Source organism: Telmatherina bonti, assembly GCF_933228915.1.
Source record: "Telmatherina bonti genome assembly, chromosome: 20".
NCBI classification, from domain to species: domain Eukaryota; kingdom Metazoa; phylum Chordata; class Actinopteri; order Atheriniformes; family Telmatherinidae; genus Telmatherina; species Telmatherina bonti.
The window spans coordinates 29,991,510-30,004,690 of NC_136618.1; the positions used below are offsets into that span (position 1 = coordinate 29,991,510).

A 13,181-nucleotide genomic window follows, 5' to 3' on the forward strand; every position below is an offset into this window, starting at 1 on the left:
AGGAGCAAATCTGATCAGATATGTAGCAAACTGGGACGGGAGGATGGGGTGAGGATGGAGGGAAGGGTGGAGGGAGGATGGGGGGGTAGCAGAGCAGGCATGATTAGACGGAGTGAGGCCATCCCTTTGTTAGGAGCCACAGCCGCAACAATTTACATGAGAGCCAAGCCCCCTCGCTGCTGATTGGTGCAGGGATGCAGCCGCCTCACCTCACCTCTACGCCTCCCCCCTACACCACGCTGCAGCCAATCAGAACATCACACACACACACACACACACAGGGGGTGAGGGGAGGCTGAGTGAGAAGAGAAAGTGAAAGAGGAGTTTTATGTATGTTAGAGGGGGTGAATGGCTTGACGGCAGAATAATTGATGAGCTGATGGGTTTATAGTGAAGGACTTATCTTTGGGGGGACTGTGCCCCCTGGTGGCCATGCAGAGGCACAACCACACATAAACCGATGACTCCATGAAGGATTTTACTAAAAAATGATGATGAACAAGCAACAAAGTTCAGCATGATGAGCAGCAGTGGCGGCAAACCAAAGTAAACCTTCTGCAACTGTTAAACAGAAACAAGTTTATGGTTTTATGTATCAGGATACTGCAAAACTTCCTTTAAGAGGTCTTAAGATAAAGTAAAAGCAGTGTGAGATAAACAACGTGACATGTTGCTCTGTGTGGTTGTTTAGTGGAGGCCAAAGCTCAGAAACGCTCCTTCAGCAGCAATAACTGAAGTATCGGTTTTCTGCGTCTCAAATAGAGCTGGAGGAATTTTAATCAACTCTTGTTGTTCATCGAGGTTGGCTGCTTTCTGCAAAGCTGGTCCCACTGCAGCATTTCACTCAGTTTCAGGTCTGGACTTTACCCAGATCCTGTCAACACCTCCATGCCTTTCTCTGTCTACTGCTGTGTTTGGGGTCATCAGGCGTCATTAATTAGTATCCTGTTCTGAATCTTTATAAGTTTCTGCTGAAACCGTGCACAAGATGTTTAGTCGCTGCCAGTGGAAGGCGTGACTTCATCCCTGAAGGCAGGAGACATGCTCAGCTGGTCCTTCTGAGACTAGCTCGGACATTTATGGAGGGATATTCATGCAAATGAGGGAACCGGTCTGACATGTGACGTGTGACGTCTGTCGCCTCGATGGTTTTAGGAAGATTAGAAATGGAATTAAATTGATCTGGACTTTGGCTTGTTACTTCCACCAAGCAGATATGTTTGCCCCAGTTTTTCTGCTTGTTAGCAGCTTTACGCAGAAAAGTTTTTCTTCTGAGACTGAGTCTTGGTTTAGCTTGGATTGCACCTCCAAATCTGAGACCATGGTCCTCAGCCGGAATAGGGTGGTTTGCCCTCTCTGGGTCGGGAGTCAGGTCCTGCCTCAAGTGGAGGAGTTTAAATATGTCGGGGTCTTGTTCACGAGTGAGGGAAGGATGGAGCGCGAGATCGACAGACGGATCGGTGCGGCGTCTGCAGTAATGCGGACTCTGCGCCGGTCTGTCGTGGTGAAGAAGGAGCTGAGCCAGAAGGCGAAGCTCTCGATTTACCAGTCGATCTACGTTCCTACCCTCACCTATGGTCATGAGCTGTGGGTCGTGACCGAAAGAAGGAGATCTCGTATACAGGCGGCTGAAATGAGATTCCTCCGCAGGGTGGCCGGGCTCTCCCTTAGAGATAGGGTGAGGAGCTCGGTCATCCGGGAGGAGATCAGAGTAGAGCCGCTGCGCCTCCACATCGAGAGGAATCAGTTGAGGTGGCTCGGGCATCTGGTTAGGATGCCTCCTGGACCTCCCTGGTGAGGTTTTCCAGGCACGTCCCTCTGGGAGGAGACACCGGGGAAGACCCAGGACATGCTGGAGGGATTATATCTCTCAGCTGGCCTGGGAACGCCTCGAGATCCCCCCTGCAGAGTTGGCAAATGTGACTGGGGAGAGGGAAGTCTGGGTTTTCCTGCTTAGGCTGCTGCCCCCGTGCCCCGACCCCGGATAAGCGGCAGAAGATGGATGGATGGATGCATTACATTTTGGGAAAGATCTGACGCAGGAATTGTTAAATAGATTCTTACCAACGTTATTGATACGCAACATCCTTATATAACCAAATAGCATGTAAAGCGAGACGCAGATCACACTACTCAAGATCTGCAATGGCTTGCTAATTTATTTTAAAATGCTTTATAAATTATCAACATTACTTTAAATGTTCTTGTCAGTTTTATTGTATTTATGTGAGTAAACACTGACTTCTTAGGAATGTTGGAAGGTAAATGTTGGTGAGAGTGTTTGTGGATGTGCATGAGGGCTGCAGTCTTTCTAAAAACGTTTATCAGGAGCTGAGAACAAACATGTTCGTACGCTTGGTGGATGACACACATTGTCTCAAAGCTCTCGTGGTTTGTTTAGATCAGGGGTAGGCAACTCCGGTCCTCAAGTGCCACAGTCCTACGAATGTTTGGGGTTTCCCTGCTGCAACACACCTGATTCAAATCAATGACTAATTAGCAGACTTGATGTCAAGCTCTGCACAAGTCTGCTGATTAGGTCTAATGTGTACCAGGTGTGTTGCAGCAGGGAAACTCCTAACATCTGCAGGACTGTGGACGCTCGATGACCGGAGTTCCCTACACCTGGTTTAGGTTATTCCAACCAGTCGGTCTTATTTCAGTCTTTTTCTAATCATCATCAACACGGAGAGCGGGAGAGTCTGACACAAAGCTTTTTTTAAGTTTCTCTGAGGGTGAAATGGTCTGATGTTAGACTGAACTTCCTGGAACGTCCAGTCGTGGTCTGACGTTAGACTGAACTTCCTGGAACGTCCAGTCGTGGTCTGACGCCGGGCCGAACCTTCTGGAACGTCCAGTCGTGGTCTGACGTCGGGCCGAACCTTCTGGAACGTCCAGTCGTGGTCTGACGTCGGGCCGAACCTTCTGGAACGTCCAGTCGTGGTCTGACGTCGGGCCGAACCTTCTGGAACGTCCAGTCGTGGTCTGACGTCGGGCCGAACCTTCTGGAACGTCCAGTCGTGGTCTGACGTTAGACTGAACTTCCTGGAACGTCCAGTCGTGGTCTGACGTTGGACCGAACCTGCTGGAACGTCCAGTCGTGGTCTGACGTCGGGCCGAACCTGCTGGAACGTCCAGTCGTGGTCTGAGGTCGGGCCGAACCTGCTGGAACGTCCAGTCGTGGTCTGAGGTCGGGCCGAACCTGCTGGAACGTCCAGTCGTGGTCTGACGTCGGGCCGAACCTGCTGGAACGTCCAGTCGTGGTCTGAGGTCGGGCCGAACCTGCTGGAACGTCCAGTCGTGGTCTGACGTCGGGCCGAACCTGCTGGAACGTCCAGTCGTGGTCTGACGTCGGGCCGAACTTGCTGGAACGTCCAGTCGTGGTCTGACGTTGGGCCGAACCTGCTGGAACGTCCAGTCGTGGTCTGACGTCGGGCCGAACCTGCTGGAACGTCCAGTCGTGGTCTGACGTCGGGCCGAAACTGCTGGAACGTCCAGTCGTGGTCTGACGTCGGGCCGAAACTGCTGGAACGTCCAGTCGTGGTCTGACGTCGGGCCGAACCTGCTGGAACGTCCAGTCGTGGTCTGACGTCGGGCCGAACCTGCTGGAACGTCCAGTCGTGGTCTGACGTTGGGCCGAACCTGCTGGAACGTCCAGTCGTGGTCTGACGTCGGGCCGAACCTTCTGGAACGTTCCAGTCGTGGTCTGACGTCGGGCCGAACCTGCTGGAACGTCCAGTCGTGGTCTGACGTCGGGCCGAACCTGCTGGAACGTCCAGTCGTGGTCTGACGTCGGGCCGAACCTGCTGGAACGTCCAGTCGTGGTCTGACGTCGGGCCGAACCTGCTGGAACGTCCAGTCGTGGTCTGACGTCGGGCCGAACCTGCTGGAACGTCCAGTCGTGGTCTGACGTCGGGCCGAACCTGCTGGAACGTCCAGTCGTGGTCTGACGTTGGGCCGAACCTGCTGGAACGTCCAGTCGTGGTCTGAGGTTGGGCCGAACCTGCTGGAACGTCCAGTCGTGGTCTGACGTCGGGCCGAACCTTCTGGAACGTCCAGTCGTGGTCTGACGTCGGGCCGAACCTTCTGGAACGTTCCAGTCGTGGTCTGACATTGGGCCGAACCTGCTGGAACGTCCAGTCGTGGTCTGACGTCGGGCCGAACCTGCTGGAACGTCCAGTCGTGGTCTGACGTCGGGCCGAACCTTCTGGAACGTTCCAGTCGTGGTCTGACGTCGGGCCGAACCTTCTGGAACGTTCCAGTCGTGGTCTGACATTGGGCCGAACCTGCTGGAACGTCCAGTCGTGGTCTGACGTCGGGCCGAACCTGCTGGAACGTCCAGTCGTGGTCTGACGTCGGGCCGAAACTGCTGGAACGTTCCAGTCGTGGTCTGACGTCGGGCCGAACCTGCTGGAACGTCCAGTCGTGGTCTGACGTCGGGCCGAACCTGCTGGAACGTCCAGTCGTGGTCTGACGTCGGGCCGAACCTTCTGGAACGTTCCAGTCTGGGCCACCCTAAAAACTGTCTTCAATGTTTTGTACTTGTAAATAGTCAGATTTTCTCTCCTTGCACACCACCAGCAGCCTGATAAATCCTGATAATAAGATCAATGAGCATTTTTACGGCCCTTCTCCGCATGTTTTAATCAACTGCAGGTAAACACGTGTAACGTTTCCATGGAAACCTCTGAATCTCTTTACTATGACTTTAATAGACGCGCAGCATATAGAGCAGTTGTTAATGTGAAGCTCGCTTCCCTTCAGGAAGACTTTCTTCTTGATCTTCTCACCATCTCAACAACCACAAACACAAACTATTTTATTCTAAACATATTTTAAACGAGTGAGGATCGTCGGATTCCAGCTGCAACACATCACAGCGCAGCTTTCTGTCTGTGTGCAGGTCATTCTCGGTCTGTGCAGATCAGTGCGTCGTGTTTCTGTGCTGTTAAAAAAAAAAAAAAAAAAAAAAAAAAGACTAAATCAATTGCGAGCTCTGGCACACACACTGCGGCGCAGCTGTCTACACTCCGCCGTAATTGGCCCTTCAGTTTGACGAGAGAGTTGAGCTGAGTAGTGTTGACATAACACGGTGACATGAAACACTCAGGAACGCTTTGTTCCCGCGGCGCCTCCTTCAGGATGAACGTTGCACGTCACCGATGCTGCAGTTCATTTAAAACCCGCTGCAGGATCAGAATTATGCAGATTTATACATATTTCATCAGAGTAATGCTATAATGTGGGGAAAAGATTTTAGTCAAATAAAGCTAATTAAAGGATGCAGGAATGAGTGTTTTATTGATGTTTATTCACATTTGGAACAATATTTAGTTGTTGAATTGGTGGATTTTTAGTTTATGTGATAGTTGACTAGTGTTCTGGTTGAGTGTCCATTGGAGATGTGAGGAATACTTCAGGCTTTAAAAAGTTGTCTTTCTGCTTTAAAGGGACATTGTTTAAAAATGTGTCCCATTTAACGTTAAAATATCTCATTCATATAAATAATGTAGCCTGGCGCCTCGCATTTTTAGCTCATTTAGAAAACTGTGACCAGTTATAAAAATCTTTCCACCTGAGGTAGACCAGTTCCATGCTCACGCTGCCTTTTAAGTTTACTTTTCCTCTTTGCTGAGGATGGTGAAAACATCTCCTACGCCTTCCTAAATAACATTTTTATTTTATTTTATGTCATTTCATTTTATTTTTATTTCATTGTTTTTAGATTTATTAGATTTTTGTTTTAACTTAATATTCTTAACTGCAGTGTTTCCTCAGGGGGATGATTGGTGTTGCAGCAATCACCCTGTCGAGCGGGCCGGAGGGGGGTCCTGCACCTCAGCCTTATGGCTGTAGTGGAGACCCCAGCCTGCTGTGACAGGGTGGCTTCTGTAGTGGCGCCTGTGTGGTCATGGATGGGCTGCTTCCCGGTGTGGATGGATCCCCAAAATATTGCTTCCTCACAGCAGCATCATTTACTATCTTTATCGTGTTTGTTTTGTTTGTATTTCTTTATTTGTGTTTAATTAAGTGACTCAATAGAGGAGTTACAGTTGTTGTTTGAGTAGAATAATGGAGGGAGGAATGGGGAAAATGTGGGAGGGGTGTCTGTAAGTGTAAAAGAAATTCTAGTGTATCTGTAACTGTTTCAGCCTGTTGAATGAGCATCATAATCGCTGTTTTCCAGTTTTTCATTGTAGAAGTAAAGCAGCCTCCGAGGCTACACGCGTCACACCACTGCTATGCATGTCTAAAATGTGTTTTGTGTTTGTGTGTGTGTTTGTGTGTGTGTTTGCAGGTGTCCATAGGGAAGATGTACGTGACCCAGAAGACTGCAGTGGAGTAACGGACACCGGGTTGGCAGGTGGAGGCGGAGAGTCACTAACAGGAGCCAATCACTGCCCTGACATCATCACCCTACCTTCTTTCTGTGTTCAGTCTGTCAGGTGGATGTGTGCAATGCATTGTGGGAGATGTAGGACCGAGTGAAGCTGCTCAGAACCTGGAGTGTTTGGAGGCCATTTAGTCAGGCCAATGACTTCTTCATCAGGATTTCTTTGGTTTTTTTTGTCCTTTTTTTTGGGTTTTTTCAGATGTTTTCCCAACAACAATTCAGGCTGATTTATTCTTTTGTTGACCTGTCGTGATGGGAAAATAAAATGAATTTTAAAAAAAATCCCTCAAATGTGCAGTTTATTCTTTCGAGCTGAATAAAAACTATAAAAAATTAGTCCAATGTTTTAGTTTGGCTTTTAAAATGATTTTTGGCTCCACTTTCCAGCTCAGTTTATTTGATTTGCAGAGATTTTATGAGGCGGAGCCGGATATTGTTGCAAAATGAACAACTATTTGCTGCTTCACCTCCTGCAATGATATTACAAGTTTTGGTTTTTGAAAGTATGTCAGCACATCCTGCATCAGGTGAGGCTCCGGCAGAAGTCTGGTTTAGCTGGAAACTGTGGTGAAATCAGGTTTTATTGCGGTTATCACAGTAAGAAGCATTCAGTGATACAGCAGTGTCAGTATACATGTAGAAATAATACTATTAATAATAATACTAATTCACCTTTGGCTGTACAGTTTTTGTTTTAACTGAGTGAAACTAAAACTACATGGTAATTATTAGATATTATTAGACTCCAATATATTATGGTTTTTTTTATCATCAAACTGAAATCAAATCACATCATTATTTTTTCCGTATCACAGTTATTTCCAGTAAACACCATTGCAGCGTTACTGCTGATGAAATCCTGTCAAACAGAGGCTGCTTTATTTATTGATAAATTCAACTTTTGCTGATGATAAATGTGAGGAAATGTGAACCTTTGTTGCCCATAAGTTTGAGAAAACTGTAAAATCCGTCTGTATTAATGGCCTGGAGCTGATTGCATCTGTGATTTATTCTTTATTTCTGTAAAACATACAATCAGTTCGTCCAGCAGGCGGCTGTAGCTCAGAAAGCAGAGCAGCTGCCTTTCAACTGGAAAGTTGGGAGATTGATTCCAAGCTTCCCTGACTATGTGCCGAAGTGTCCTTGGGCAAAAACACTGAACCCTAAGACCCCCCCCCCCCCCCCCCCAATGTGCCTTTTTGGGTGAGATTGTGTGTATGTGTGTTCTCACTCTCATATGTAAGTCGCTTTGTGTAAGAGCGTCTCCTTTGAAACTAAAACCCAAATAACCGAAAGCTGCAGCCGATAAACATACAAACAAAAAAACTACGTTTGTTGTGTGATCGTGGGATACGACGTGTTCCATCAGTCACAGAAACAACAGAAACTTTCATGAGCAGATCCCGGTAACTATTAGAGCAAGGTGAACGTCCCTCTCCGCTGTGCTTCAGCCTCTGAAGCCCCTCCATGTAGAGGAGGCTGGTAACCATAGCAACTGAATCACATTAAGACGAGGCAGATTAATGTTTTTGTTTACAGATTAAGTCGTGTTGTCTGGTAAAAGTCTACAAAATGTACAGACTACTATCAGGACGAGGAACCACTTCACCCAGAGTAAAAAAAAAAAAAAAAAGACTGAGCAACATTACCTACCCCGGCTTTAAGTCTCACCGCCATCCAACCCTTCCTCAAACCTCTGAAATTTACACGTAGCTACTGAAACTTAAGCAGCCGCTGGTGTTTAACCTTTATTTTATAATATTTAAAAGAGGAGATTCTGCGGTAAGTCACTCTATTTTGTCTTTGGAATTAGATCATATTGACTCTGGAGCTATACCACCATCAGCTGCCAACTTGATGTGAAAGTGAAGCTGCACAAGGGTTTGTGCTGCTATATAGAGTCTCCCTCAGATAGATCCACACCTTCCTCCTGAGGATGACAATGTTTGCCTCAGAAAGTTATCACTCCAATAAGAGAAGAAGAATTTGGGTGTAAGAGATGAGATGCTGCAAATTTACCCTTTAAACGGCCAGAAAATACTTGTGAGAATGTTTCCCAGCCTGGAAGTGATCGCATGTTTCCACTGTGACTAAACATGATCTGTAGAGGGGTTCAGACATGTGGACTGCATCTGGGTATGACAGGCTGGTCAGCAGGTAACTGGTTCCATCTGGAAACGGAGACAATCGTCATGTTTTCATGGGGAGATTTCTGCTACATGGAGCTTCTCTATCAGTTCTTATTTTGAGTGGAAAGTTTCATGTTTTCAGAGCCTTGAACTGAAACACAGTAACTATAGTAGCAGATCTTTTCCATCCAAAGTGTTGAGGACGTTTTTATCACCCTTATCATAGTGATCACCTAAGCTCAATGCAGAAAACGGATACACATTTTGCCTCCTCTGTCGGATACCAGCATCACTTTATCTGTTTTCATGGAACTTGTGGCAAAACCACCAGAAACACCAGCAGAAACCATGGCGACGGCATTGAGTTGAATAGCTGACATGCAACCAGTGAAGGGAACAAGCCAGAGACAAAGACCCAGAAACTGTCAAATAAAAATCATCCAAACAAAACAAGAAAAAGTTAAAAACAGAAAAAAAAAAATATATATATATATATATAGTTTTAATTATACAGTAATTTACCAAGCAGTTTCCAAACTGTGGAATAAACTCTGAACTCAGCACTGCCCCCTAGTGGATGAACTGACTTCACCGCTATGGCAACATAAACGATTCATGGAGGCACGAGGCTGGTGACATATAACAACATTCCAGGTGGATGTCACCATTTACATGCGTAATGTGACGCTGTCAACCATCCCTCCAGGGGGATCAGGGAAGTTTCTGGTCCTGGTACAGAAACACTAAAATCATCCATTTTCTTAGAAATTCATCTCAGCCTAAAGATCTGAATAAAGGAGAGACTATATTTTAATTATAACATTACCTTTCCACTTGTCAGTAAGGGATGATCTCAGTATGCCTCTCATAAAGTATTTCTCACCGTTTTCTGTGTCCAAAAGACTGTTTTTCTTTATAATCATCCATAAATCCATCAAACTAGTGTATTTAAATTTAAGTCTGAGAGGAATCAGAAATGAAGCTAAAACATGAGCTAAGCTAATATATATTTACATGGTTTTTTTCCTTTCATATGCTTCTTTTTTCCTTGTCTATGTTAAACTTTTCCCCCATGGAAACATCACCACAGTTGTCATGCTTGTAATATTGTCAAATTTTCCAGAAAGTTGGTTTCTCTGCACAAAATTGATGTGATTGGTCCTGAGCTTATTGGCTGTTTGTCGCTCCCATCACTCATCCAAACTGAGGATGATGTTCTCTTTTGGTATTTTTATATGATCTTTGTTGTGTCTCCCCTTCTCTCTTTTATCCGACCTTTTTATTTGCATATTGATGGCCTTGAGTCTGTAGAATAAGCGGAATGGAATTGAACACTGTTGCTTGTATGTGTAGTTCATCGTTTCGCCACCAGAGAGCGACAAAGCATCAGAGTGAAGGCTTTAGTTCTGCTACCTGAAGATGTTTTTTATGTTTTTATAAACCTTTTCTGATGCACCTTTGTTGAGCTTGTATGGTTTGTAAGGAAAACATGTCAGAGATGAAGGTGGGAGACTAAATAATTTAATGGGAGAATACTTAAATAGCAAAATCCATTCAGATATCTGTAAGCTGATGTTTCTCTGGTGGTTGTTCGAAGCAAAATGGTTTTAATTCTTTTAATTAAAAAAAAAAAAAAAATCAGGTCGTTGTAAATTTTCCTCTGAGATCAATAAATGATTATCAGTTTCTGAGAGAATGTTTAAGACTGGCGTTACGTCATTCTTCCAGTCCGGTTCTCACGTGCCACGCGATGACGTCACGCTCTGGGACTTACGTCACACGTCATTCTGAGGTTCGTCGGTCGGGGTTTGGACCGAAGCGGAGCCGCAGCTGCAGAACTCTCTTCTCCACCATGAGGTAAAAGTTTCTGTTCACGTGACGTGGGTCCGTTTAGTCTGGAAGATCGATGATGATCGATCAGTGATCAGATGTTAAGCAGAAGGAGAGTTCTGGGTCCGCGTGCATCTGACAGAGACAGCTGTTGATCCTGAAACTTTTTCTGTGCTGGAACAGGTTTATGTGGGAATGAATGGAAAGACTAAAACAGCGGATTCTGCAGCTCAGAACCGAGTCAGAACCGGATCCTGGTTTTCCTCCTGCAGAGTCAGAACCGGATCCTGGTTTTCCTCCTGCAGAGTCAGAACCGGATCCTGGTTTTCCTCCTGCAGAGTCAGAACCGGATCCTGGTTTTCCTCCTGCAGAGTCAGAACCGGATCCTGGTTTTCCTCCTGCAGAAGCTGCAGCAGAGCAGCTTTTATTTCTTTTTAAAGTCTTTATTGTCTTATTTTCTGTATGAATTTGCAATCAGTTGGTTTCTATTGTAGGAAATGTATGAATGGGCTTGATGTGATGTGTATGGAAAGTGTCCTGTGACAACATTTTTGTGAAGTGGCGCTGTACAAATAAAGTTGAATTGAATTGAATTTAAGGGTATTTAATAATGTTAGCCTCCCTCAGAGGGAGCCTCTGCGCCGGGTGTCATGTTGGCTGCAGGGCCCCTTTCACCTCACTGGTTCTTTGGACTGGTACTGGTGCTCTTCTAGCTGTGTTCTGGTCTCCTACTGGAGCAGATCCTGACAGGACTCCTCTCTGCTCAGCAACATATTACAGGTGTACGATGATTAAGGTGTTGGAAATGTGTGTGTGTGTGTGTGTGTGTGTGTGTGTGTTTGTAATTTTAGTGTGCCTTTAAAAGTGTCCAGCACCTTTATGAAAAGTTATTTATAAATAAAGTTTGGTTTGATTTTTGACAAATAGATCAGTTTAGACTCTCATTTTGCCTTTTGATTGACAGCTCACAGGGAGTGAGGAGGAGAGGAGGGATGAAGGTGAGGAGGGGGACAGGAGGGATGAAGGTGAGGAGGGGGACAGGAGGGATGAAGGTGAGGAGGGGGACATGAAAGATGAAGGTGAGGAGGAGGACAGGAGGGATGAAGGTGAGGAGGGGGACAGGAGGGATGAAGGTGAGGAGGAGGACAGGAGGGATGAAGGTGAGGAGGGGGACATGAAAGATGAAGGTGAGGAGGGGGACATGAAAGATGAAGGTGAGGAGGGGGACATGAAAGATGAAGGTGAGGAGGGGGACAGGAGGGATGAAGGTGAGGAGGGGGACAGGAGGGATGAAGGTGAGGAGGGGGACAGGAGGGAGGAAGGTGAGGAGGGGGACAGGAGGGAGGAAGGTGAGGAGGGGGACAGGAGGGAGGAAGGTGAGGAGGGGGACAGGAGGGATGAAGGTGAGGAGGGGGACAGGGAGGATGAAGGTGAGGAGGGGGACAGGAGGGATGAAGGTGAGGAGGGGGACAGGAGGGAGGAAGGTGAGGAGGGGGACAGGAGGGAGGAAGGTGAGGAGGGGGACAGGAGGGATGAAGGTGAGGAGGGGGACATGAAAGATGAAGGTGAGGAGGGGGACAGGAGGGATGAAGGTGAGGAGGGGGACATGAAAGATGAAGGTGAGGAGGGGGACATGAAAGATGAAGGTGAGGAGGGGGACAGGAGGGATGAAGGTGAGGAGGGGGACATGAAAGATGAAGGTGAGGAGGGGGACAGGAGGGATGAAGGTGAGGAGGGGGACAGGAGGGATGAAGGTGAGGAGGGGGACAGGAGGGAGGAAGGTGAGGAGGGGGACAGGAGGGAGGAAGGTGAGGAGGGGGACAGGAGGGATGAAGGTGAGGAGGGGGACATGAAAGATGAAGGTGAGGAGGGGGACAGGAGGGATGAAGGTGAGGAGGGGGACATGAAAGATGAAGGTGAGGAGGGGGACATGAAAGATGAAGGTGAGGAGGGGGACAGGAGGGATGAAGGTGAGGAGGGGGACATGAAAGATGAAGGTGAGGAGGGGGACAGGGAGGATGAAGGTGAGGAGGGGGACAGGAGGGATGAAGGTGAGGAGGGGGACAGGAGGGATGAAGGTGAGGAGGGGGACAGGAGGGATGAAGGTGAGGAGGGGGACAGGAGGGATGAAGGTGAGGAGGAGGACAGGAGGGATGAAGGTGAGGAGGGGGACAGGAGGGAGGAAGGTGAGGAGGGGGACAGGAGGGAGGAAGGTGAGGAGGGGGACAGGAGGGATGAAGGTGAGGAGGGGGACAGGAGGGATGAAGGTGAGGAGGGGGACAGGAGGGATGAAGGTGAGGAGGAGGACAGGAGGGATGAAGGTGAGGAGGGGGACAGGAGGGATGAAGGTGAGGAGGGGGACAGGAGGGATGAAGGTGAGGAGGAGGACAGGAGGGATGAAGGTGAGGAGGGGGACAGGAGGGATGAAGGTGAGGAGGGGGACAGGAGGGATGAAGGTGAGGAGGGGGACAGGAGGGATGAAGGTGAGGAGGGGGACAGGAGGGAGGAAGGTTAGGAGGGGGACAGGAGGGAGGAAGGTGAGGAGGGGGACATGAAAGATGAAGGTGAGGAGGGGGACATGAAAGATGAAGGTGAGGAGGGGGACAGGAGGGATGAAGGTGAGGAGGGGGACAGGAGGGATGAAGGTGAGGAGGGGGACAGGAGGGATGAAGGTGAGGAGGGGGACAGGGAGGATGAAGGTGAGGAGGGGGACAGGAGGGATGAAGGTGAGGAGGGGGACATGAAAGATGAAGGTGAGGAGGGGGACAGGAGGGATGAAGGTGAGGAGGGGGACAGGAGGGATGAAGGTGAGGAGGGGGACAGGAGGG

The 13,181-nt window shown here is 48.0% G+C and overlaps 1 protein-coding gene across 1 annotated transcript in view; it reads left to right on the plus strand.

Moving 5' to 3' along the window:
- The window catches only part of lyrm4b (LYR motif containing 4), a 70,104-nt gene extending 63,469 nt beyond the window's left edge, over positions 1–6,635 (plus strand). Inside the window, exon 3 of the mRNA XM_079260252.1 lies at positions 6,299–6,635. Coding sequence (XP_079116378.1) covers positions 6,299–6,346 — 48 coding nt within the window. The 3' untranslated portion in view covers positions 6,347–6,635. The remainder of the gene's footprint in view (positions 1–6,298) is intronic.
- The last annotated feature ends 6,546 nt before the right edge of the window (positions 6,636–13,181 follow it).